The following is a 25,632-nucleotide window of genomic DNA, read 5'->3' as shown; positions in this document are numbered from 1 at the left end:
TGTATTATTTAATTGCATCTGTGGTAAGAGATGACCCTATCTACAAATATATATCAATTCTTTTCACTTCCACCCCTCCTCACTTCTTTCCCTCTCTTCAGGCCTTCCATGATCGACATGTGCCCCCTTCCTCTCTGAATATGAACCACTATGCCAACAAGAAGAGTGCAGCAGAGAGCATGCTCGACATAGCACTGTTAATGGCTAATGCCTCTCAGCTAAAGGCAGTGCTGGAGCAGGGCCCACAGTTCACCTTCTACACTTCCCTTATTACTCTCATCAGCCTGTCACTATGTCTGCAAATAGTGGTGGGTGTGTTGCTCATCTTTATAGGTAAGATAACACACAGAGATTTACTAGGACTTTGTTTTCGAGGCATAGTCACATCACCTGATGGGAAAATGTTTTGAGAATACTTGAATACACAAAATTAAAGGGATAATATTCTAATTTTACGCATCAAAATCTGTGCTCGTCACAAGGAGAACATTTCTGAATGAAAAAAATTTTTCTAATGCATTTGTCAGTGATGTCAAGTATGTTTTTAAAACATTAATTTAAGTTTTAGTTTGGGGTTCATAGGTTTCTCTCCATTAAAAGAGAAACGAGTCAGGTCTTGTATGACTGGAAATAATTCCTTGATGGTGGCCATCGAGTGGATAGACTTTCCTTTTAGAATTTCAGTTTCAAAGTACAACCGGCAGGGCAGTAGGTGTTAACTGTTTGCAAAAAATGGTAACTTATTCATAGGCGCCAATTACAGGGGTCAGTGGATTGTTCGACCCCTTCGCCAATCCAAAGAAGGGGGGGGGTCAATGCCTTCCCAATCCTATCACAAAGCTTGAGAAAAGCCAGCGTATTGAAACTGCACAGAACAGTCTGAAAACTGGTGTAACTGCATGTAATAGTAGGGATTTTAAGCACACAACCAGAAACACTGCTGTTTTCCACATGCATGTTTCGCTTGTGGGTTCTTAACCCATCATGCATTGTTCACAGAGTTGGGTTTTCCCAACAAACTATTTTGTAAATGAACTGCAGCCATGGAAAAAGGTTTGAAAATAAAATATATGTTTATATGCTTTTTTATGTTGACACTGATTATACTAAACCTGAAGGAGGGCAAATGTGCATGTAATATCACAAAAAGATATCTCTGTGAGGAGACACTGACAACTATTCATTAAAAGACTTTTTACAAGAACAATAAGAATATTCACCAGTGATACGAGGGCATAGAAAAATTGTTAGACGTAAAAAGATTATTTTAATAAATATGTTGTGTTTCACATGTTAACATGTGGATACATTTGGGTCAGTTTCAGCTTCTTTTGGGATTTAAGTAAACTTCTGTTTCACTCTGTGTGTGTGTATAAGTGGGGCGCGAGAGACACGGCCATGTGACCTCCAACTTAGACACGTGGGCTATTCACACATACGGTGTTTGTGCTGCTGAGTGGAGCAAGAGGAAAGATATACAGATATTCTTTAACCAAATCAGTCACTCTGCTAAAAAAAACATAGTTTGTAAAAGAGCATAGTACATTTGTTTACCCTAGATAGTATTCTGACTTCTGACTGGGCAAAAGCCTGGTGGACCAACCAGAGAATCTGTTTGCAGCACAGAATGCTTAACTAGTATTTCATTTGATAATGGCCATGAATGACAGAAGAGCAAATGGCTACCACTGACTAGTCACCCATATCTATGGATGTAGAATCTATTTGCTGAAAGATTGCTTTAGTGGGCTAAAGAAATCATATATTCACATCATATATGATAGTCATATATCATAGTCATATATTGTTCACAGAAAACATCACTCATTCAATAACAAAACAAAGTAAAGGATTGTTGTTTTCTGACCAGAACCACCTGAACACAAATCATGTCATACCTACACAATTGTAAGTAGAAATTTCTGAAAAGGAGCTGGGGTTTCAGACAAGGCTGGGGTTTCACTCTGCATGCTTAAAGGTAAACATGCTCCTTTGGGATAATGGGACATAATCTGGGAGTGTCTAAGTAGCTGGCTGCTGCAATGCATTGTGAAAGTTGTTGTTTTCAAAAATAAAGCTCAAAGAGACCTCTGAATCAAATTGAACCATTCTTGTATGATTCATTTTTAGAGAACCTAAAAATGTTGATTGTATAGGTCAGAACAGCAGTAAATCTTTAGTACTGTTAATCAAAGATGTCCTTTCTCTTGAAGATGTGACCCCTCTCAAAGTGTTCTTAGAATCTTTGTGTCTATGTGACACAATTTATGTGAGTAAAATTCTAAGACCAAGCTGACTGTGAGCATTTGTAGAAGCCAAATAAGTCACTTCACCTCTTCTGAAACCTCTCTTTTCACATTAAAGGTGCATGATTCTAATTTGCAGATACACACACCTCTAGTGGTTAAACAGGTGAACTACAACAACACTGGAATGATTTTTCTTTTTCTTTGGATTCAACTTTCATTCACGCTCATCAAAACAAAGCAAGCCTGTATAATTGACAGTGACCAGGGGAATTCATTCAGAATTTGCCAGCATTACCAGGGTTCGTCATGACTTCACTTTCTAGTGAAGAGTGGCATTATGCTAAACTACTTGAGAGGGTATTAAAAAAGAACACACTGAGTGTGGTTCTATTTCACAGCTAAAACAATTTCACCAGATATGTATTTGATTGAATACTGTCATGCCATATTTATTTATTTTCAATCTAATTCTGTTTATTTTTAATATGGAAAACATTTACTAAATTATTTTCTTTATAAAGACCAAGATATTTGTAAAAGGATGAGTTGGACTGGAATATTGATGAGTGCTTGGCATTTATTACAGATAGTTTGCTTATAAAACAAAACAAGGGCAAATGATAAAAGGATGAGAGCATTTCCTGAAACAAAACTGGTAATTTTACCAGTGACAAAATTGATTAGCAAAGTAACTTAAAAGTAATTGATTATAAGTTTTTATTAATTTTCCCCATTAATGGAATGGTGGTCCTAATTTATCAGTTTAGTTTGTGTTTAGTGCGTTTCTGGTTCGGTTCAATTCGTAAGCGTGAAACAGAGACAAGTTGCATGTCAGTCAACAATCACCATCTTTGGTAAAGCAACTCCAACATGAGTTTATAAAGAGCAGAGCAGAAGTCGAAAGTCGAAAAAAAAAAAACAAATTCAAAGCTTACATGGAGGCTAGTAACTTCTCATGAGAGAAATGAGGCAGAATCCATGTGAAATAATTTTGGGTGAAATAATGTCTCAGGTCAGACAGCACAGAAGGACATCTCAATTGCTGGAATTATAAATGTGAACATCTCTACAAGAGACCATCGTAATAAAGTATAATGAGTCAAATTTCATAGATGGGTTCACCTTATTGGTGCTTCAATCAAGGCATCTTCCCACTGTAAAGGTGTACACAAATAGTATTGTTGAATGCTGCTTGTACGAACTACTTGAAACTAATACAAAGCTTGAATGGAGACTAGTAACTTGTCATGTGAGAAATGAGACCAAACCCACGTCAAATTCTTTTAAGTGACATAATGTCTCAGACCAGACAGCACAGCAGGATATCTTCATTGCTGGAATTGTAAATGTGATCGCTACAATTGTTTTGGGATAAATCCCTGTTGCAAGCCCCTGGCAATGTCCTAGCTAGATTACAGAAAGGACGGCTGCAGTTTGCACAAAGCTCTACACTTTACAGTAAGGACATGTGAGCCCCACGAATGCTTTCTCTGTCTGCTCTGATGGGACTTGAGGCCTTCGCGTACCAAGAAAGCTACTTTGAATCTGTGTTGCAAGTGCAGCAAAGGTGGGCCAGCCATTTGTAAAGCGGTTGAATTTAAAAAGCCTCATGAAGCTTCAATGGGGAAGCAAAGCATATGGAGATGCAGGAGATTGAACGCTTGGCCACATACATGCAAAGCATGTGCTCTACCACTGAGCTACATCCCCTTCTCACAGCAGCCAGCCAAAAACGAGAATGGACAATGCTGCAAATGTATGGTCGCGACAGAGGACACAGCATGTCAAGCAGCTCTTTAGCAAGCAGAAAGCCCATGTGGCAGAGCATAGAGTATACGAAAATTGACATTAAAAACAGCTAGCATGAACTACAAGGCAGAAACAAAGCGAAGCTTGCATTTGGGAAGGATTATTCAACAAGTATGGATATTCCCACGGAGCTAGTTTGCAGGTTTTTTTTCTTCCGGCGGCCCCTAAAAGGCACGAACGGGGCTCGAACCCGTGATCTTCGGTTTACAAGACCGACGCCTTGCCACTTGGCCATCGCGCCTCGACGGGCCACCTTTGATGGGGGCGCGTACCACGGGGCAAGCTTGCCTGTGAGCCAGCGACAACAAAGCGCACAAGCCTGCAAAGGCCAAAAAAGGCACGGACGGGGGTTGAACCCGTGATCTTCGGTTTACGAGACCGACGCCTTGCCACTTGGCCACCATGCCAACGGTGTACTCTTGGAGGCCTTGTAAGCAATGAGGATTCTGCTTAAGAAGTCACGCGTACAACGGCCTAGTCGCCATAAGAAACCCTTGTAAAAAAGGCATACTGAGTCGTATTTCAAGAATGGGCCCACCTTACTCATGACAACACATGCAGCATTTGCACATCCAGCTTGGGCTCCCGCAAGACATGTGTCACAATTGTTCTAAGCCTAAAGTTTTTGTTCATGGTCCAGGTACACTTTGCACAGACAGTTATTAACATTCAGCTTACAGCAGGATTGTCCAATCTTATCCACAAAAGGCCGGTATGGCTGCAGGTTTTCATTTCAACAAAGCAGGAGATCACTGATCAGCAGTTTGAAGACCGAGAACAAGTGGATTCAGGTGTTAAACAAGTTGTTAGCCATCTTGGACAGTACCTCACACCCCCTGCATGCTACACTGCAAAAACAGAGAAGCACATTCAGTGGCAGACTGTTACAACTGCACTGTGTTAGGGTGCGCCGTGCTAGATCTTTCTTGCCCACTGCTATAAGGCTCTATAACAAGTCTCCTTACTGCAGAGATGGTATTCACCTCCTGCTGCCTGAACTGTGCTAAATCACATCACTGCATCATCTCTCTTGTTAATACACACTTGCGAAAACATGGACACGTGAGCCGAGCGAATGCATTTCGTGTCTCTTCCGAAGGAATTTTGTGAGTTGGCAGACTTAGGATTTTCATTTGCAACTGTGTTGCAACAGCAGCCAAGGTGGGCTAGTTATATGTAAAGGGGTTGATTAAAAAGACACGCTCGTGAAGCTTCAGCATGGAACCCAAGAGTATGGAGATGCAGGGGATTGAACCCTGGACCTCATACATGCAAAGCATGCGCTCTACCACTGAGCTACATCCCCACCTTGAGACTGTCACCGCAGGAACTGTAAGCCAGAGGCAAAGCGGAACCTGCCACGGGGAAAAATTCTGCAATGAGTATGGGTAGTCCAGCCTAACTGGTTGGCATATTTCACCTCCAGCAACCTCTGAAAGGCATGAACGGGGCTGTTCATGTAAAAACCCCCGCAATCTATGGCGTTTTAGAGCAGAACACGCTTCAGCAAAGCTTGCCGTGGCAAGCTACTACTGTTCTTAGAACTGCTGCCATGCTTTAATCGTAGCGTGGTAAACCATAACTGTACCTCATTGGAGATGCTGGGGATTGAACCCAGGACCTCATACATGCGAAGCATGCGCTCTACCACTGAGCTACATCCCCTGCTCACAGCAGCCAGCCAAGAATGCGAACGGATAATGCTGCAAATGTATGGTCGCGACAGAGGACACAGCTTGTAGAGTTTCTCTTTATAAAGCAAAATGCCCTTGTGGCAGAGCATCGAGTGTGTGAAAATCGACAGTCAAACTAAGAGGACCTCCACAAGCCACTTTATGCAATCGGTGGGAACCATTGGCAAAAAGCCACAGACGGGTTGATTTAACCCATGATTTTCGGTTCATGAGATGGACGCCTTGTCACTTGGCCACCATGCCACTCAATCATTAAACGGCGTCTTGTAAAAGATGAGGGGCCTGCTCAAGATGTCACGCGTGCAATGAAATATTCGCCATGACAGACCCTAGCAAAACAGTATAATGAGTCGCATTCCATGGATGGACTCGTCTTATTCGTGACAACACATACAACATTTGCACATCCAGTTTGGGCTCTCGCGAGGCACAATTATTCTGGGCCTAATGTTTTTGTTCATGGCCTAGGTAAACTTTGCGCAGTCAGTTTTGAACACTGAACTTAAAGCAGGGGTGTCCAATCTTTTCCACAAAGGGCTGCAGGTTTTCATTTCAACAAAGTGGGACATCACCGGATCAGCTGTTTGAAGACTCAGACCAGCTGATTAAACAAGTGGATTCAGGTGTACTCCAGCTTGTTGGGAGTAAGAACCTACAGCCAGGCCGGCCCTCGGCGGACAACAGCGGACACCCCGGGCTTATAGTCATGGCACTCATATTCAAAAAGCCACAGACGGGGAAGGTTTAAACCACGATTTTCGGTTTGCGGTATTAAACGCCTTGCCACTTGGCCACCATGCCACTCGACCATTATACAGCGTCATGTAAAAGATGAGGTGCCCTCTCAATATGTCACGTGTGCAGTGGCCTGGTCGTCATGACAGACAGAAGTATAATGAGTCACATGTCATGGATGGGCTCGCCTTATTTGTGACAAAACACACAACTTTTCGTGTTACCAGCAAAGAGTGCATGTTTTACTTACTTCAATCAAGGCATCTTCCCACTCTAAAGGTGTAAACAAATGGGCTTGTTGACTGTTGTTTGTACGCAGTAGCTGAAGCTAATTTAAAGCTTGCATGTAGACTAGTAACTTGTCATGTGAGATATGAGACCAAACCCACGCGAAATTCTTTTGAGTGTCATAATCTCTCAGATCAGACAGCACAGCAGGTTGTCTTCATTGCTGGAACTGTAAATGTGAACTTCGTTACAACTGTTCTGGAATAAATCCCCGTTGCAAGCCCCTGGCAATGCATTAGCTGGATTGCAGGAAGGAGGACTGCAGTTCGCACAAAGCTTTACACGTGAGCCCCACGAATGCTTTCTCTGTCTGCTCTGACGGGACTTGGCGCCTTCCCGTACCAAGAAAGTTTCTTTGGAACTGTGTTGCAAGTGCAGCAAAGGTGGGCCAGCCATTTGTAAAGCGGTCAAATTTAAAGAGCCTCGCGAAACTTCAACATGGAAGCAAAGCGTATGGAGATGCAGGGGATTGAACCCTGGACCTCATACATGCAAAGCATGCGCTCTACCACTGAGCTACATCCCCTCTGAGGTGCACAGCTAGCATGAACTACAAGGCAGAAACAAAGCGAAGCTTGCATTTGGGAAGGATTATTCAACAAGTATGGATATTCCCACGGAGCTAGTTTGCAGGTTTTTTTTCTTCCGGCGGCCCCTAAAAGGCACGAACGGGGCTCGAACCCGTGATCTTCGGTTTACAAGACCGACGCCTTGCCACTTGGCCATCGCGCCTCGACGGGCCACCTTTGATGGGGGCGCGTACCACGGGGCAAGCTTGCCTGTGAGCCAGCGACAACAAAGCGCACAAGCCTGCAAAGGCCAAAAAAGGCACGGACGGGGGTTGAACCCGTGATCTTCGGTTTACGAGACCGACGCCTTGCCACTTGGCCACCATGCCAACGGTGTACTCTTGGAGGCCTTGTAAGCAATGAGGATTCTGCTTAAGAAGTCACGCGTACAACGGCCTAGTCGCCATAAGAAACCCTTGTAAAAAAGGCATACTGAGTCGTATTTCAAGAATGGGCCCACCTTACTCATGACAACACATGCAACATTTGCACATCCAGCTTGGGCTCCCGCAAGACATGTGTCACAATTGTTCTAAGCCTAAAGTTTTTGTTCATGGTCCAGGTACACTTTGCACAGACAGTTATTAACATTCAGCTTACAGCAGGATTGTCCAATCTTATCCACAAAAGGCCGGTATGGCTGCAGGTTTTCATTTCAACAAAGCAGGAGATCACTGATCAGCAGTTTGAAGACCGAGAACAAGTGGATTCAGGTGTTAAGCAAGTTGTTAGCCATCTTGGACAATACCTCACACCCCCTGCATGCTACACTGCAAAAACAGAGAAGCACATTCAGTGGCAGACTGTTACAACTGCACTGTGTTAGGGTGCGCCGTGCTAGATCTTTCTTGCCCACTGCTATAAGGCTCTATAACAAGTCTCCTTACTGCAGAGATGGTATTCACCTCCTGCTGCCTGAACTGTGCTAAATCACATCACTGCATCATCTCTCTTGTTAATACACACTTGCGAAAACATGGACACGTGAGCCGAGCGAATGCATTTCGTGTCTCTTCCGAAGGAATTTTGTGAGTTGGCAGACTTAGGATTTTCATTTGCAACTGTGTTGCAACAGCAGCCAAGGTGGGCTAGTTATATGTAAAGGGGTTGATTAAAAAGACACGCTCGTGAAGCTTCAGCATGGAACCCAAGAGTATGGAGATGCAGGGGATTGAACCCTGGACCTCATACATGCAAAGCATGCGCTCTACCACTGAGCTACATCCCCACCTTGAGACTGTCACCGCATGAACTGTAAGCCAGAGGCAAAGCGGAACCTGCCACGGGGAAAAATTCTGCAATGAGTATGGGTAGTCCAGCCTAACTGGTTGGCATATTTCACCTCCAGCAACCTCTGAAAGGCATGAACGGGGCTGTTCATGTAAAAACCCCCGCAATCTATGGCGTTTTAGAGCAGAACACGCTTCAGCAAAGCTTGCCGTGGCAAGCTACTACTGTTCTTAGAACTGCTGCCATGCTTTAATCGTAGCGTTGCAAACCATAACTGTGCCTCATTGGAGATGCTGGGGATTGAACCCAGGACCTCATACATGCGAAGCATGCGCTCTACCACTGAGCTACATCCCCTGCTCACAGCAGCCAGCCAAGAATGCGAACGGATAATGCTGCAAATGTATGGTCGCGACAGAGGACACAGCTTGTAGAGTTTCTCTTTATAAAGCAAAATGCCCTTGTGGCAGAGCATCGAGTGTGTGAAAATCGACAGTCAAACTAAGAGGACCTCCACAAGCCACTTTATGCAATCGGTGGGAACCATTGGCCAAAAGCCACAGACGGGTTGATTTAACCCATGATTTTCGGTTCATGAGATGGACGCCTTGTCACTTGGCCACCATGCCACTCAATCATTAAACGGCGTCTTGTAAAAGATGAGGGGCCTGCTCAAGATGTCACGCGTGCAATGAAATATTCGCCATGACAGACCCTAGCAAAACAGTATAATGAGTCGCATTCCATGGATGGACTCGTCTTATTCGTGACAACACATACAACATTTGCACATCCAGTTTGGGCTCTCGCGAGGCACAATTATTCTGGGCCTAATGTTTTTGTTCATGGCCTAGGTAAACTTTGCGCAGTCAGTTTTGAACACTGAACTTAAAGCAGGGGTGTCCAATCTTTTCCACACACGGCTGCAGGTTTTCATTTCAACAAAGTGGGACATCACCGGATCAGCTGTTTGAAGACTCAGACCAGCTGATTAAACAAGTGGATTCAGGTGTACTCCAGCTTGTTGGGAGTAAGAACCTACAGCCAGGCCGGCCCTCGGCGGACAACAGCGGACACCCCGGGCTTATAGTCATGGCACTCATATTCAAAAAGCCACAGACGGGGAAGGTTTAAACCACGATTTTCGGTTTGCGGTATTAAACGCCTTGCCACTTGGCCACCATGCCACTCGACCATTATACAGCGTCATGTAAAAGATGAGGTGCCCTCTCAATATGTCACGTGTGCAGTGGCCTTGTCGTCATGACAGACAGAAGTATAATGAGTCACATGTCATGGATGGGCTCGCCTTATTTGTGACAAAACACACAACTTTTCGTGTTACCAGCAAAGAGTGCATGTTTTACTTACTTCAATCAAGGCATCTTCCCACTCTAAAGGTGTAAACAAATGGGCTTGTTGACTGTTGTTTGTACGCAGTAGCTGAAGCTAATTTAAAGCTTGCATGTAGACTAGTAACTTGTCATGTGAGATATGAGACCAAACCCACGCGAAATTCTTTTGAGTGTCATAATCTCTCAGATCAGACAGCACAGCAGGTTGTCTTCATTGCTGGAACTGTAAATGTGAACTTCGTTACAATTGTTCTGGAATAAATCCCCGTTGCAAGCCCCTGGCAATGCATTAGCTGGATTGCAGGAAGGAGGACTGCAGTTCGCACAAAGCTTTACACGTGAGCCCCACGAATGCTTTCTCTGTCTGCTCTGACGGGACTTGGCGCCTTCCCGTACCAAGAAAGTTTCTTTGGAACTGTGTTGCAAGTGCAGCAAAGGTGGGCCAGCCATTTGTAAAGCGGTCAAATTTAAAGAGCCTCGCGAAACTTCAACATGGAAGCAAAGCGTATGGAGATGCAGGGGATTGAACCCTGGACCTCATACATGCAAAGCATGCGCTCTACCACTGAGCTACATCCCCTCTGAGGTGCACAGCTAGCATGAACTACAAGGCAGAAACAAAGCGAAGCTTGCATTTGGGAAGGATTATTCAACAAGTATGGATATTCCCACGGAGCTAGTTTGCAGGTTTTTTTTCTTCCGGCGGCCCCTAAAAGGCACGAACGGGGCTCGAACCCGTGATCTTCGGTTTACAAGACCGACGCCTTGCCACTTGGCCATCGCGCCTCGACGGGCCACCTTTGATGGGGGCGCGTACCACGGGGCAAGCTTGCCTGTGAGCCAGCGACAACAAAGCGCACAAGCCTGCAAAGGCCAAAAAAGGCACGGACGGGGGTTGAACCCGTGATCTTCGGTTTACGAGACCGACGCCTTGCCACTTGGCCACCATGCCAACGGTGTACTCTTGGAGGCCTTGTAAGCAATGAGGATTCTGCTTAAGAAGTCACGCGTACAACGGCCTAGTCGCCATAAGAAACCCTTGTAAAAAAGGCATACTGAGTCGTATTTCAAGAATGGGCCCACCTTACTCATGACAACACATGCAACATTTGCACATCCAGCTTGGGCTCCCGCAAGACATGTGTCACAATTGTTCTAAGCCTAAAGTTTTTGTTCATGGTCCAGGTACACTTTGCACAGACAGTTATTAACATTCAGCTTACAGCAGGATTGTCCAATCTTATCCACAAAAGGCCGGTATGGCTGCAGGTTTTCATTTCAACAAAGCAGGAGATCACTGATCAGCAGTTTGAAGACCGAGAACAAGTGGATTCAGGTGTTAAGCAAGTTGTTAGCCATCTTGGACAATACCTCACACCCCCTGCATGCTACACTGCAAAAACAGAGAAGCACATTCAGTGGCAGACTGTTACAACTGCACTGTGTTAGGGTGCGCCGTGCTAGATCTTTCTTGCCCACTGCTATAAGGCTCTATAACAAGTCTCCTTACTGCAGAGATGGTATTCACCTCCTGCTGCCTGAACTGTGCTAAATCACATCACTGCATCATCTCTCTTGTTAATACACACTTGCGAAAACATGGACACGTGAGCCGAGCGAATGCATTTCGTGTCTCTTCCGAAGGAATTTTGTGAGTTGGCAGACTTAGGATTTTCATTTGCAACTGTGTTGCAACAGCAGCCAAGGTGGGCTAGTTATATGTAAAGGGGTTGATTAAAAAGACACGCTCGTGAAGCTTCAGCATGGAACCCAAGAGTATGGAGATGCAGGGGATTGAACCCTGGACCTCATACATGCAAAGCATGCGCTCTACCACTGAGCTACATCCCCACCTTGAGACTGTCACCGCATGAACTATAAGCCAGAAGCAAAGCGGAACCTGCCACGGGGAAAAATTCTGCAACGAGTATGGGTAGTCCAGCCTAACTGGTTGGCATATTTCACCTCCAGCAACCTCTGAAAGGCATGAACGGGGCTGTTCATGTAAAAACCCCCGCAATCTATGGCGTTTTAGAGCAGAACACGCTTCAGCAAAGCTTGCCGTGGCAAGCTACTACTGTTCTTAGAACTGCTGCCATGCTTTAATCGTAGCGTTGTAAACCATAACTGTGCCTCATTGGAGATGCTGGGGATTGAACCCAGGACCTCATACATGCGAAGCATGCGCTCTACCACTGAGCTACATCCCCTTCTCACAGCAGCCAGCCAAGAATGCGAACGGATAATGCTGCAAATGTATGGTCGCGACAGAGGACACAGCTTGTAGAGTTTCTCTTTATAAAGCAAAATGCCCTTGTGGCAGAGCATCGAGTGTGTGAAAATCGACAGTCAAACTAAGAGGACCTCCACAAGCCACTTTATGCAATCGGTGGGAACCATTGGCAAAAAGCCACAGACGGGTTGATTTAACCCATGATTTTCGGTTCATGAGATGGACGCCTTGTCACTTGGCCACCATGCCACTCAATCATTAAACGGCGTCTTGTAAAAGATGAGGGGCCTGCTCAAGATGTCACGCGTGCAATGAAATATTCGCCATGACAGACCCTAGCAAAACAGTATAATGAGTCGCATTCCATGGATGGACTCGTCTTATTCGTGACAACACATACAACATTTGCACATCCAGTTTGGGCTCTCGCGAGGCACAATTATTCTGGGCCTAATGTTTTTGTTCATGGCCTAGGTAAACTTTGCGCAGTCAGTTTTGAACACTGAACTTAAAGCAGGGGTGTCCAATCTTTTCCACAAAGGGCTGCAGGTTTTCATTTCAACAAAGTGGGACATCACCGGATCAGCTGTTTGAAGACTCAGACCAGCTGATTAAACAAGTGGATTCAGGTGTACTCCAGCTTGTTGGGAGTAAGAACCTACAGCCAGGCCGGCCCTCGGCGGACAACAGCGGACACCCCGGGCTTATAGTCATGGCACTCATATTCAAAAAGCCACAGACGGGGAAGGTTTAAACCACGATTTTCGGTTTGCGGTATTAAACGCCTTGCCACTTGGCCACCATGCCACTCGACCATTATACAGCGTCATGTAAAAGATGAGGTGCCCTCTCAATATGTCACGTGTGCAGTGGCCTGGTCGTCATGACAGACAGAAGTATAATGAGTCACATGTCATGGATGGGCTCGCCTTATTTGTGACAAAACACACAACTTTTCGTGTTACCAGCAAAGAGTGCATGTTTTACTTACTTCAATCAAGGCATCTTCCCACTCTAAAGGTGTAAACAAATGGGCTTGTTGACTGTTGTTTGTACGCAGTAGCTGAAGCTAATTTAAAGCTTGCATGTAGACTAGTAACTTGTCATGTGAGATATGAGACCAAACCCACGCGAAATTCTTTTGAGTGTCATAATCTCTCAGATCAGACAGCACAGCAGGTTGTCTTCATTGCTGGAACTGTAAATGTGAACTTCGTTACAACTGTTCTGGAATAAATCCCCGTTGCAAGCCCCTGGCAATGCATTAGCTGGATTGCAGGAAGGAGGACTGCAGTTCGCACAAAGCTTTACACGTGAGCCCCACGAATGCTTTCTCTGTCTGCTCTGACGGGACTTGGCGCCTTCCCGTACCAAGAAAGTTTCTTTGGAACTGTGTTGCAAGTGCAGCAAAGGTGGGCCAGCCATTTGTAAAGCGGTCAAATTTAAAGAGCCTCGCGAAACTTCAACATGGAAGCAAAGCGTATGGAGATGCAGGGGATTGAACCCTGGACCTCATACATGCAAAGCATGCGCTCTACCACTGAGCTACATCCCCTCTGAGGTGCACAGCTAGCATGAACTACAAGGCAGAAACAAAGCGAAGCTTGCATTTGGGAAGGATTATTCAACAAGTATGGATATTCCCACGGAGCTAGTTTGCAGGTTTTTTTTCTTCCGGCGGCCCCTAAAAGGCACGAACGGGGCTCGAACCCGTGATCTTCGGTTTACAAGACCGACGCCTTGCCACTTGGCCATCGCGCCTCGACGGGCCACCTTTGATGGGGGCGCGTACCACGGGGCAAGCTTGCCTGTGAGCCAGCGACAACAAAGCGCACAAGCCTGCAAAGGCCAAAAAAGGCACGGACGGGGGTTGAACCCGTGATCTTCGGTTTACGAGACCGACGCCTTGCCACTTGGCCACCATGCCAACGGTGTACTCTTGGAGGCCTTGTAAGCAATGAGGATTCTGCTTAAGAAGTCACGCGTACAACGGCCTAGTCGCCATAAGAAACCCTTGTAAAAAAGGCATACTGAGTCGTATTTCAAGAATGGGCCCACCTTACTCATGACAACACATGCAACATTTGCACATCCAGCTTGGGCTCCCGCAAGACATGTGTCACAATTGTTCTAAGCCTAAAGTTTTTGTTCATGGTCCAGGTACACTTTGCACAGACAGTTATTAACATTCAGCTTACAGCAGGATTGTCCAATCTTATCCACAAAAGGCCGGTATGGCTGCAGGTTTTCATTTCAACAAAGCAGGAGATCACTGATCAGCAGTTTGAAGACCGAGAACAAGTGGATTCAGGTGTTAAGCAAGTTGTTAGCCATCTTGGACAATACCTCACACCCCCTGCATGCTACACTGCAAAAACAGAGAAGCACATTCAGTGGCAGACTGTTACAACTGCACTGTGTTAGGGTGCGCCGTGCTAGATCTTTCTTGCCCACTGCTATAAGGCTCTATAACAAGTCTCCTTACTGCAGAGATGGTATTCACCTCCTGCTGCCTGAACTGTGCTAAATCACATCACTGCATCATCTCTCTTGTTAATACACACTTGCGAAAACATGGACACGTGAGCCGAGCGAATGCATTTCGTGTCTCTTCCGAAGGAATTTTGTGAGTTGGCAGACTTAGGATTTTCATTTGCAACTGTGTTGCAACAGCAGCCAAGGTGGGCTAGTTATATGTAAAGGGGTTGATTAAAAAGACACGCTCGTGAAGCTTCAGCATGGAACCCAAGAGTATGGAGATGCAGGGGATTGAACCCTGGACCTCATACATGCAAAGCATGCGCTCTACCACTGAGCTACATCCCCACCTTGAGACTGTCACCGCAGGAACTGTAAGCCAGAGGCAAAGCGGAACCTGCCACGGGGAAAAATTCTGCAATGAGTATGGGTAGTCCAGCCTAACTGGTTGGCATATTTCACCTCCAGCAACCTCTGAAAGGCATGAACGGGGCTGTTCATGTAAAAACCCCCGCAATCTATGGCGTTTTAGAGCAGAACACGCTTCAGCAAAGCTTGCCGTGGCAAGCTACTACTGTTCTTAGAACTGCTGCCATGCTTTAATCGTAGCGTGGTAAACCATAACTGTACCTCATTGGAGATGCTGGGGATTGAACCCAGGACCTCATACATGCGAAGCATGCGCTCTACCACTGAGCTACATCCCCTTCTCACAGCAGCCAGCCAAGAATGCGAACGGATAATGCTGCAAATGTATGGTCGCGACAGAGGACACAGCTTGTAGAGTTTCTCTTTATAAAGCAAAATGCCCTTGTGGCAGAGCATCGAGTGTGTGAAAATCGACAGTCAAACTAAGAGGACCTCCACAAGCCACTTTATGCAATCGGTGGGAACCATTGGCAAAAAGCCACAGACGGGTTGATTTAACCCATGATTTTCGGTTCATGAGATGGACGCCTTGTCACTTGGCCACCATGCCACTCAATCATTAAACGGCGTCTTGTAAAAGATGAGGGGCCTGCTCAAGATGTCACGCGTGCAATGAAATATTCGCCATGACAGACCCTAGCAAAACAGTATAATGAGTCGCATTCCATGGATGGACTCGTCTTATTCGTGACAACACATACAACATTTGCACATCCAGTTTGGGCTCTCGCGAGGCACAATTATTCTGGGCCTAATGTTTTTGTTCATGGCCTAGGTAAACTTTGCGCAGTCAGTTTTGAACACTGAACTTAAAGCAGGGGTGTCCAATCTTTTCCACAAAGGGCTGCAGGTTTTCATTTCAACAAAGTGGGACATCACCGGATCAGCTGTTTGAAGACTCAGACCAGCTGATTAAACAAGTGGATTCAGGTGTACTCCAGCTTGTTGGGAGTAAGAACCTACAGCCAGGCCGGCCCTCGGCGGACAACAGCGGACACCCCGGGCTTATAGTCATGGCACTCATATTCAAAAAGCCACAGACGGGGAAGGTTTAAACCACGATTTTCGGTTTGCGGTATTAAACGCCTTGCCACTTGGCCACCATGCCACTCGACCATTATACAGCGTCATGTAAAAGATGAGGTGCCCTCTCAATATGTCACGTGTGCAGTGGCCTGGTCGTCATGACAGACAGAAGTATAATGAGTCACATGTCATGGATGGGCTCGCCTTATTTGTGACAAAACACACAACTTTTCGTGTTACCAGCAAAGAGTGCATGTTTTACTTACTTCAATCAAGGCATCTTCCCACTCTAAAGGTGTAAACAAATGGGCTTGTTGACTGTTGTTTGTACGCAGTAGCTGAAGCTAATTTAAAGCTTGCATGTAGACTAGTAACTTGTCATGTGAGATATGAGACCAAACCCACGCGAAATTCTTTTGAGTGTCATAATCTCTCAGATCAGACAGCACAGCAGGTTGTCTTCATTGCTGGAACTGTAAATGTGAACTTCGTTACAACTGTTCTGGAATAAATCCCCGTTGCAAGCCCCTGGCAATGCATTAGCTGGATTGCAGGAAGGAGGACTGCAGTTCGCACAAAGCTTTACACGTGAGCCCCACGAATGCTTTCTCTGTCTGCTCTGACGGGACTTGGCGCCTTCCCGTACCAAGAAAGTTTCTTTGGAACTGTGTTGCAAGTGCAGCAAAGGTGGGCCAGCCATTTGTAAAGCGGTCAAATTTAAAGAGCCTCGCGAAACTTCAACATGGAAGCAAAGCGTATGGAGATGCAGGGGATTGAACCCTGGACCTCATACATGCAAAGCATGCGCTCTACCACTGAGCTACATCCCCTCTGAGGTGCACAGCTAGCATGAACTACAAGGCAGAAACAAAGCGAAGCTTGCATTTGGGAAGGATTATTCAACAAGTATGGATATTCCCATGGAGCTAGTTTGCAGGTTTTTTTTCTTCCGGCGGCCCCTAAAAGGCACGAACGGGGCTCGAACCCGTGATCTTCGGTTTACAAGACCGACGCCTTGCCACTTGGCCATCGCGCCTCGACGGGCCACCTTTGATGGGGGCGCGTACCACGGGGCAAGCTTGCCTGTGAGCCAGCGACAACAAAGCGCACAAGCCTGCAAAGGCCAAAAAAGGCACGGACGGGGGTTGAACCCGTGATCTTCGGTTTACGAGACCGACGCCTTGCCACTTGGCCACCATGCCAACGGTGTACTCTTGGAGGCCTTGTAAGCAATGAGGATTCTGCTTAAGAAGTCACGCGTACAACGGCCTAGTCGCCATAAGAAACCCTTGTAAAAAAGGCATACTGAGTCGTATTTCAAGAATGGGCCCACCTTACTCATGACAACACATGCAACATTTGCACATCCAGCTTGGGCTCCCGCAAGACATGTGTCACAATTGTTCTAAGCCTAAAGTTTTTGTTCATGGTCCAGGTACACTTTGCACAGACAGTTATTAACATTCAGCTTACAGCAGGATTGTCCAATCTTATCCACAAAAGGCCGGTATGGCTGCAGGTTTTCATTTCAACAAAGCAGGAGATCACTGATCAGCAGTTTGAAGACCGAGAACAAGTGGATTCAGGTGTTAAGCAAGTTGTTAGCCATCTTGGACAATACCTCACACCCCCTGCATGCTACACTGCAAAAACAGAGAAGCACATTCAGTGGCAGACTGTTACAACTGCACTGTGTTAGGGTGCGCCGTGCTAGATCTTTCTTGCCCACTGCTATAAGGCTCTATAACAAGTCTCCTTACTGCAGAGATGGTATTCACCTCCTGCTGCCTGAACTGTGCTAAATCACATCACTGCATCATCTCTCTTGTTAATACACACTTGCGAAAACATGGACACGTGAGCCGAGCGAATGCATTTCGTGTCTCTTCCGAAGGAATTTTGTGAGTTGGCAGACTTAGGATTTTCATTTGCAACTGTGTTGCAACAGCAGCCAAGGTGGGCTAGTTATATGTAAAGGGGTTGATTAAAAAGACACGCTCGTGAAGCTTCAGCATGGAACCCAAGAGTATGGAGATGCAGGGGATTGAACCCTGGACCTCATACATGCAAAGCATGCGCTCTACCACTGAGCTACATCCCCACCTTGAGACTGTCACCGCATGAACTGTAAGCCAGAAGCAAAGCGGAACCTGCCACGGGGAAAAATTCTGCAAGTATGGGTAGTCCAGCCTAACTGGTTGGCATATTTCACCTCCAGCAACCTCTGAAAGGCATGAACGGGGCTGTTCATGTAAAAACCCCCGCAATCTATGGCGTTTTAGAGCAGAACACGCTTCAGCAAAGCTTGCCGTGGCAAGCTACTACTGTTCTTAGAACTGCTGCCATGCTTTAATCGTAGCGTTGTAAACCATAACTGTGCCTCATTGGAGATGCTGGGGATTGAACCCAGGACCTCATACATGCGAAGCATGCGCTCTACCACTGAGCTACATCCCCTTCTCACAGCAGCCAGCCAAGAATGCGAACGGATAATGCTGCAAATGTATGGTCGCGACAGAGGACACAGCTTGTAGAGTTTCTCTTTATAAAGCAAAATGCCCTTGTGGCAGAGCATCGAGTGTGTGAAAATCGACAGTCAAACTAAGAGGACCTCCACAAGCCACTTTATGCAATCGGTGGGAACCATTGGCAAAAAGCCACAGACGGGTTGATTTAACCCATGATTTTCGGTTCATGAGATGGACGCCTTGTCACTTGGCCACCATGCCACTCAATCATTAAACGGCGTCTTGTAAAAGATGAGGGGCCTGCTCAAGATGTCACGCGTGCAATGAAATATTCGCCATGACAGACCCTAGCAAAACAGTATAATGAGTCGCATTCCATGGATGGACTCGTCTTATTCGTGACAACACATACAACATTTGCACATCCAGTTTGGGCTCTCGCGAGGCACAATTATTCTGGGCCTAATGTTTTTGTTCATGGCCTAGGTAAACTTTGCGCAGTCAGTTTTGAACACTGAACTTAAAGCAGGGGTGTCCAATCTTTTCCACAAAGGGCTGCAGGTTTTCATTTCAACAAAGTGGGACATCACCGGATCAGCTGTTTGAAGACTCAGACCAGCTGATTAAACAAGTGGATTCAGGTGTACTCCAGCTTGTTGGGAGTAAGAACCTACAGCCAGGCCGGCCCTCGGCGGACAACAGCGGACACCCCGGGCTTATAGTCATGGCACTCATATTCAAAAAGCCACAGACGGGGAAGGTTTAAACCACGATTTTCGGTTTGCGGTATTAAACGCCTTGCCACTTGGCCACCATGCCACTCGACCATTATACAGCGTCATGTAAAAGATGAGGTGCCCTCTCAATATGTCACGTGTGCAGTGGCCTGGTCGTCATGACAGACAGAAGTATAATGAGTCACATGTCATGGATGGGCTCGCCTTATTTGTGACAAAACACACAACTTTTCGTGTTACCAGCAAAGAGTGCATGTTTTACTTACTTCAATCAAGGCATCGTCCCACTCTAAAGGTGTAAACAAATGGGCTTGTTGACTGTTGTTTGTACGCAGTAGCTGAAGCTAATTTAAAGCTTGCATGTAGACTAGTAACTTGTCATGTGAGATATGAGACCAAACCCACGCGAAATTCTTTTGAGTGTCATAATCTCTCAGATCAGACAGCACAGCAGGTTGTCTTCATTGCTGGAACTGTAAATGTGAACTTCGTTACAACTGTTCTGGAATAAATCCCCGTTGCAAGCCCCTGGCAATGCATTAGCTGGATTGCAGGAAGGAGGACTGCAGTTCGCACAAAGCTTTACACGTGAGCCCCACGAATGCTTTCTCTGTCTGCTCTGACGGGACTTGGCGCCTTCCCGTACCAAGAAAGTTTCTTTGGAACTGTGTTGCAAGTGCAGCAAAGGTGGGCCAGCCATTTGTAAAGCGGTCAAATTTAAAGAGCCTCGCGAAACTTCAACATGGAAGCAAAGCGTATGGAGATGCAGGGGATTGAACCCTGGACCTCATACATGCAAAGCATGCGCTCTACCACTGAGCTACATCCCCTCTGAGGTGCACAGCTAGCATGAACTACAAGGCAGAAACAAAGCGAAGCTTGCATTTGGGAAGGATTATTCAACAAGTATGGATATTCCCACGGAGCTAGTTTGCAGGTTTTTTTTCTTCCGGCGGCCCCTAAAAGGCACGAACGGGGCTCGAACCCGTGATCTTCGGTTTACAAGACCGACGCCTTGCCACTTGGCCATCGCGCCTCGACGGGCCACCTTTGATGGGGGCGCGTACCACGGGGCAAGCTTGCCTGTGAGCCAGCGACAACAAAGCGCACAAGCCTGCAAAGGCCAAAAAAGGCACGGACGGGGGTTGAACCCGTGATCTTCGGTTTACGAGACCGACGCCTTGCCACTTGGCCACCATGCCAACGGTGTACTCTTGGAGGCCTTGTAAGCAATGAGGATTCTGCTTAAGAAGTCACGCGTACAACGGCCTAGTCGCCATAAGAAACCCTTGTAAAAAAGGCATACTGAGTCGTATTTCAAGAATGGGCCCACCTTACTCATGACAACACATGCAACATTTGCACATCCAGCTTGGGCTCCCGCAAGACATGTGTCACAATTGTTCTAAGCCTAAAGTTTTTGTTCATGGTCCAGGTACACTTTGCACAGACAGTTATTAACATTCAGCTTACAGCAGGATTGTCCAATCTTATCCACAAAAGGCCGGTATGGCTGCAGGTTTTCATTTCAACAAAGCAGGAGATCACTGATCAGCAGTTTGAAGACCGAGAACAAGTGGATTCAGGTGTTAAGCAAGTTGTTAGCCATCTTGGACAATACCTCACACCCCCTGCATGCTACACTGCAAAAACAGAGAAGCACATTCAGTGGCAGACTGTTACAACTGCACTGTGTTAGGGTGCGCCGTGCTAGATCTTTCTTGCCCACTGCTATAAGGCTCTATAACAAGTCTCCTTACTGCAGAGATGGTATTCACCTCCTGCTGCCTGAACTGTGCTAAATCACATCACTGCATCATCTCTCTTGTTAATACACACTTGCGAAAACATGGACACGTGAGCCGAGCGAATGCATTTCGTGTCTCTTCCGAAGGAATTTTGTGAGTTGGCAGACTTAGGATTTTCATTTGCAACTGTGTTGCAACAGCAGCCAAGGTGGGCTAGTTATATGTAAAGGGGTTGATTAAAAAGACACGCTCGTGAAGCTTCAGCATGGAACCCAAGAGTATGGAGATGCAGGGGATTGAACCCTGGACCTCATACATGCAAAGCATGCGCTCTACCACTGAGCTACATCCCCACCTTGAGACTGTCACCGCATGAACTGTAAGCCAGAAGCAAAGCGGAACCTGCCACGGGGAAAAATTCTGCAAGTATGGGTAGTCCAGCCTAACTGGTTGGCATATTTCACCTCCAGCAACCTCTGAAAGGCATGAACGGGGCTGTTCATGTAAAAACCCCCGCAATCTATGGCGTTTTAGAGCAGAACACGCTTCAGCAAAGCTTGCCGTGGCAAGCTACTACTGTTCTTAGAACTGCTGCCATGCTTTAATCGTAGCGTTGTAAACCATAACTGTGCCTCATTGGAGATGCTGGGGATTGAACCCAGGACCTCATACATGCGAAGCATGCGCTCTACCACTGAGCTACATCCCCTTCTCACAGCAGCCAGCCAAGAATGCGAACGGATAATGCTGCAAATGTATGGTCGCGACAGAGGACACAGCTTGTAGAGTTTCTCTTTATAAAGCAAAATGCCCTTGTGGCAGAGCATCGAGTGTGTGAAAATCGACAGTCAAACTAAGAGGACCTCCACAAGCCACTTTATGCAATCGGTGGGAACCATTGGCAAAAAGCCACAGACGGGTTGATTTAACCCATGATTTTCGGTTCATGAGATGGACGCCTTGTCACTTGGCCACCATGCCACTCAATCATTAAACGGCGTCTTGTAAAAGATGAGGGGCCTGCTCAAGATGTCACGCGTGCAATGAAATATTCGCCATGACAGACCCTAGCAAAACAGTATAATGAGTCGCATTCCATGGATGGACTCGTCTTATTCGTGACAACACATACAACATTTGCACATCCAGTTTGGGCTCTCGCGAGGCACAATTATTCTGGGCCTAATGTTTTTGTTCATGGCCTAGGTAAACTTTGCGCAGTCAGTTTTGAACACTGAACTTAAAGCAGGGGTGTCCAATCTTTTCCACAAAGGGCTGCAGGTTTTCATTTCAACAAAGTGGGACATCACCGGATCAGCTGTTTGAAGACTCAGACCAGCTGATTAAACAAGTGGATTCAGGTGTACTCCAGCTTGTTGGGAGTAAGAACCTACAGCCAGGCCGGCCCTCGGCGGACAACAGCGGACACCCCGGGCTTATAGTCATGGCACTCATATTCAAAAAGCCACAGACGGGGAAGGTTTAAACCACGATTTTCGGTTTGCGGTATTAAACGCCTTGCCACTTGGCCACCATGCCACTCGACCATTATACAGCGTCATGTAAAAGATGAGGTGCCCTCTCAATATGTCACGTGTGCAGTGGCCTGGTCGTCATGACAGACAGAAGTATAATGAGTCACATGTCATGGATGGGCTCGCCTTATTTGTGACAAAACACACAACTTTTCGTGTTACCAGCAAAGAGTGCATGTTTTACTTACTTCAATCAAGGCATCGTCCCACTCTAAAGGTGTAAACAAATGGGCTTGTTGACTGTTGTTTGTACGCAGTAGCTGAAGCTAATTTAAAGCTTGCATGTAGACTAGTAACTTGTCATGTGAGATATGAGACCAAACCCACGCGAAATTCTTTTGAGTGTCATAATCTCTCAGATCAGACAGCACAGCAGGTTGTCTTCATTGCTGGAACTGTAAATGTGAACTTCGTTACAACTGTTCTGGAATAAATCCCCGTTGCAAGCCCCTGGCAATGCATTAGCTGGATTGCAGGAAGGAGGACTGCAGTTCGCACAAAGCTTTACACGTGAGCCCCACGAATGCTTTCTCTGTCTGCTCTGACGGGACTTGGCGCCTTCCCGTACCAAGAAAGTTTCTTTGGAACTGTGTTGCAAGTGCAGCAAAGGTGGGCCAGCCATTTGTAAAGCGGTCAAATTTAAAGAGCCTCGCGAAACTTCAACATGGAAGCAAAGCGTATGGAGATGCAGGGGATTGAACCCTGGACCTCATACATGCAAAGCATGCGCTCTACCACTGAGCTACATCCCCTCTGAGGTGCACAGCTAGCATGAACTACAAGGCAGAAACAAAGCGAAGCTTGCATTTGGGAAGGATTATTCAACAAGTATGGATATTCCCATGGAGCTAGTTTGCAGGTTTTTTTTCTTCCGGCGGCCCCTAAAAGGCACGAACGGGGCTCGAACCCGTGATCTTCGGTTTACAAGACCGACGCCTTGCCACTTGGCCATCGCGCCTCGACGGGCCACCTTTGATGGGGGCGCGTACCACGGGGCAAGCTTGCCTGTGAGCCAGCGACAACAAAGCGCACAAGCCTGCAAAGGCCAAAAAAGGCACGGACGGGGGTTGAACCCGTGATCTTCGGTTTACGAGACCGACGCCTTGCCACTTGGCCACCATGCCAACGGTGTACTCTTGGAGGCCTTGTAAGCAATGAGGATTCTGCTTAAGAAGTCACGCGTACAACGGCCTAGTCGCCATAAGAAACCCTTGTAAAAAAGGCATACTGAGTCGTATTTCAAGAATGGGCCCACCTTACTCATGACAACACATGCAACATTTGCACATCCAGCTTGGGCTCCCGCAAGACATGTGTCACAATTGTTCTAAGCCTAAAGTTTTTGTTCATGGTCCAGGTACACTTTGCACAGACAGTTATTAACATTCAGCTTACAGCAGGATTGTCCAATCTTATCCACAAAAGGCCGGTATGGCTGCAGGTTTTCATTTCAACAAAGCAGGAGATCACTGATCAGCAGTTTGAAGACCGAGAACAAGTGGATTCAGGTGTTAAACAAGTTGTTAGCCATCTTGGACAATACCTCACACCCCCTGCATGCTACACTGCAAAAACAGAGAAGCACATTCAGTGGCAGACTGTTACAACTGCACTGTGTTAGGGTGCGCCGTGCTAGATCTTTCTTGCCCACTGCTATAAGGCTCTATAACAAGTCTCCTTACTGCAGAGATGGTATTCACCTCCTGCTGCCTGAACTGTGCTAAATCACATCACTGCATCATCTCTCTTGTTAATACACACTTGCGAAAACATGGACACGTGAGCCGAGCGAATGCATTTCGTGTCTCTTCCGAAGGAATTTTGTGAGTTGGCAGACTTAGGATTTTCATTTGCAACTGTGTTGCAACAGCAGCCAAGGTGGGCTAGTTATATGTAAAGGGGTTGATTAAAAAGACACGCTCGTGAAGCTTCAGCATGGAACCCAAGAGTATGGAGATGCAGGGGATTGAACCCTGGACCTCATACATGCAAAGCATGCGCTCTACCACTGAGCTACATCCCCACCTTGAGACTGTCACCGCAGGAACTGTAAGCCAGAGGCAAAGCGGAACCTGCCACGGGGAAAAATTCTGCAATGAGTATGGGTAGTCCAGCCTAACTGGTTGGCATATTTCACCTCCAGCAACCTCTGAAAGGCATGAACGGGGCTGTTCATGTAAAAACCCCCGCAATCTATGGCGTTTTAGAGCAGAACACGCTTCAGCAAAGCTTGCCGTGGCAAGCTACTACTGTTCTTAGAACTGCTGCCATGCTTTAATCGTAGCGTGGTAAACCATAACTGTGCCTCATTGGAGATGCTGGGGATTGAACCCAGGACCTCATACATGCGAAGCATGCGCTCTACCACTGAGCTACATCCCCTTCTCACAGCAGCCAGCCAAGAATGCGAACGGATAATGCTGCAAATGTATGGTCGCGACAGAGGACACAGCTTGTAGAGTTTCTCTTTATAAAGCAAAATGCCCTTGTGGCAGAGCATCGAGTGTGTGAAAATCGACAGTCAAACTAAGAGGACCTCCACAAGCCACTTTATGCAATCGGTGGGAACCATTGGCAAAAAGCCACAGACGGGTTGATTTAACCCATGATTTTCGGTTCATGAGATGGACGCCTTGTCACTTGGCCACCATGCCACTCAATCATTAAACGGCGTCTTGTAAAAGATGAGGGGCCTGCTCAAGATGTCACGCGTGCAATGAAATATTCGCCATGACAGACCCTAGCAAAACAGTATAATGAGTCGCATTCCATGGATGGACTCGTCTTATTCGTGACAACACATACAACATTTGCACATCCAGTTTGGGCTCTCGCGAGGCACAATTATTCTGGGCCTAATGTTTTTGTTCATGGCCTAGGTAAACTTTGCGCAGTCAGTTTTGAACACTGAACTTAAAGCAGGGGTGTCCAATCTTTTCCACAAAGGGCTGCAGGTTTTCATTTCAACAAAGTGGGACATCACCGGATCAGCTGTTTGAAGACTCAGACCAGCTGATTAAACAAGTGGAGTCAGGTGTACTCCAGCTTG

General features: G+C 46.5%; 1 protein-coding gene and 34 non-coding genes across 35 annotated transcripts in view; 1 reads left to right on the top strand and 34 right to left on the bottom strand.

Moving 5' to 3' along the window:
• Nucleotides 1-134: 134 nt before the first annotated feature.
• The window catches only part of LOC118813548 (ninjurin-1-like), a 27,874-nt gene continuing 2,376 nt past the window's right edge, over nt 135-25,632 (top strand). The window contains exon 1 of the mRNA XM_036578939.1: nt 135-333. Within this exon, the coding sequence (XP_036434832.1) occupies nt 141-333 (193 nt within the window). The 5' untranslated portion in view covers nt 135-140. The remainder of the gene's footprint in view (nt 334-25,632) is intronic.
• trnat-ugu lies at nt 4,228-4,299 on the bottom strand. Its single transcript has one exon. It is a non-coding gene; the product is annotated as a tRNA-Thr (tRNA).
• On the bottom strand, nt 4,394-4,465 carry trnat-cgu. The gene has a single exon. It is a non-coding gene; the product is annotated as a tRNA-Thr (tRNA).
• trnaa-ugc lies at nt 5,293-5,364 on the bottom strand. The gene has a single exon. It is a non-coding gene; the product is annotated as a tRNA-Ala (tRNA).
• trnaa-cgc lies at nt 5,652-5,723 on the bottom strand. The gene has a single exon. It is a non-coding gene; the product is annotated as a tRNA-Ala (tRNA).
• On the bottom strand, nt 7,230-7,301 carry trnaa-ugc. The gene has a single exon. It is a non-coding gene; the product is annotated as a tRNA-Ala (tRNA).
• trnat-ugu lies at nt 7,436-7,507 on the bottom strand. The gene has a single exon. It is a non-coding gene; the product is annotated as a tRNA-Thr (tRNA).
• trnat-cgu lies at nt 7,602-7,673 on the bottom strand. Its single transcript has one exon. It is a non-coding gene; the product is annotated as a tRNA-Thr (tRNA).
• trnaa-ugc lies at nt 8,501-8,572 on the bottom strand. The gene has a single exon. It is a non-coding gene; the product is annotated as a tRNA-Ala (tRNA).
• Nucleotides 8,860-8,931, bottom strand: trnaa-cgc. Its single transcript has one exon. It is a non-coding gene; the product is annotated as a tRNA-Ala (tRNA).
• Nucleotides 10,438-10,509, bottom strand: trnaa-ugc. Its single transcript has one exon. It is a non-coding gene; the product is annotated as a tRNA-Ala (tRNA).
• Nucleotides 10,644-10,715, bottom strand: trnat-ugu. The gene has a single exon. It is a non-coding gene; the product is annotated as a tRNA-Thr (tRNA).
• trnat-cgu lies at nt 10,810-10,881 on the bottom strand. Its single transcript has one exon. It is a non-coding gene; the product is annotated as a tRNA-Thr (tRNA).
• Nucleotides 11,709-11,780, bottom strand: trnaa-ugc. Its single transcript has one exon. It is a non-coding gene; the product is annotated as a tRNA-Ala (tRNA).
• trnaa-cgc lies at nt 12,068-12,139 on the bottom strand. The gene has a single exon. It is a non-coding gene; the product is annotated as a tRNA-Ala (tRNA).
• trnaa-ugc lies at nt 13,646-13,717 on the bottom strand. Its single transcript has one exon. It is a non-coding gene; the product is annotated as a tRNA-Ala (tRNA).
• trnat-ugu lies at nt 13,852-13,923 on the bottom strand. The gene has a single exon. It is a non-coding gene; the product is annotated as a tRNA-Thr (tRNA).
• Nucleotides 14,018-14,089, bottom strand: trnat-cgu. The gene has a single exon. It is a non-coding gene; the product is annotated as a tRNA-Thr (tRNA).
• trnaa-ugc lies at nt 14,917-14,988 on the bottom strand. Its single transcript has one exon. It is a non-coding gene; the product is annotated as a tRNA-Ala (tRNA).
• Nucleotides 15,276-15,347, bottom strand: trnaa-cgc. The gene has a single exon. It is a non-coding gene; the product is annotated as a tRNA-Ala (tRNA).
• Nucleotides 16,854-16,925, bottom strand: trnaa-ugc. The gene has a single exon. It is a non-coding gene; the product is annotated as a tRNA-Ala (tRNA).
• trnat-ugu lies at nt 17,060-17,131 on the bottom strand. The gene has a single exon. It is a non-coding gene; the product is annotated as a tRNA-Thr (tRNA).
• trnat-cgu lies at nt 17,226-17,297 on the bottom strand. Its single transcript has one exon. It is a non-coding gene; the product is annotated as a tRNA-Thr (tRNA).
• On the bottom strand, nt 18,125-18,196 carry trnaa-ugc. The gene has a single exon. It is a non-coding gene; the product is annotated as a tRNA-Ala (tRNA).
• Nucleotides 18,481-18,552, bottom strand: trnaa-cgc. Its single transcript has one exon. It is a non-coding gene; the product is annotated as a tRNA-Ala (tRNA).
• trnaa-ugc lies at nt 20,059-20,130 on the bottom strand. The gene has a single exon. It is a non-coding gene; the product is annotated as a tRNA-Ala (tRNA).
• Nucleotides 20,265-20,336, bottom strand: trnat-ugu. Its single transcript has one exon. It is a non-coding gene; the product is annotated as a tRNA-Thr (tRNA).
• On the bottom strand, nt 20,431-20,502 carry trnat-cgu. The gene has a single exon. It is a non-coding gene; the product is annotated as a tRNA-Thr (tRNA).
• On the bottom strand, nt 21,330-21,401 carry trnaa-ugc. The gene has a single exon. It is a non-coding gene; the product is annotated as a tRNA-Ala (tRNA).
• Nucleotides 21,686-21,757, bottom strand: trnaa-cgc. Its single transcript has one exon. It is a non-coding gene; the product is annotated as a tRNA-Ala (tRNA).
• trnaa-ugc lies at nt 23,264-23,335 on the bottom strand. Its single transcript has one exon. It is a non-coding gene; the product is annotated as a tRNA-Ala (tRNA).
• trnat-ugu lies at nt 23,470-23,541 on the bottom strand. The gene has a single exon. It is a non-coding gene; the product is annotated as a tRNA-Thr (tRNA).
• On the bottom strand, nt 23,636-23,707 carry trnat-cgu. The gene has a single exon. It is a non-coding gene; the product is annotated as a tRNA-Thr (tRNA).
• On the bottom strand, nt 24,535-24,606 carry trnaa-ugc. Its single transcript has one exon. It is a non-coding gene; the product is annotated as a tRNA-Ala (tRNA).
• trnaa-cgc lies at nt 24,894-24,965 on the bottom strand. The gene has a single exon. It is a non-coding gene; the product is annotated as a tRNA-Ala (tRNA).

The sequence above is a fragment of the Colossoma macropomum genome, unplaced genomic scaffold (assembly GCF_904425465.1).
Source record: "Colossoma macropomum unplaced genomic scaffold, Colossoma_macropomum, whole genome shotgun sequence".
In the NCBI taxonomy this organism is placed as follows: domain Eukaryota; kingdom Metazoa; phylum Chordata; class Actinopteri; order Characiformes; family Serrasalmidae; genus Colossoma; species Colossoma macropomum.
Note: the sequence above shows the minus strand (reverse complement) of the source record. Positions and strands in the feature narration are given on the sequence as shown.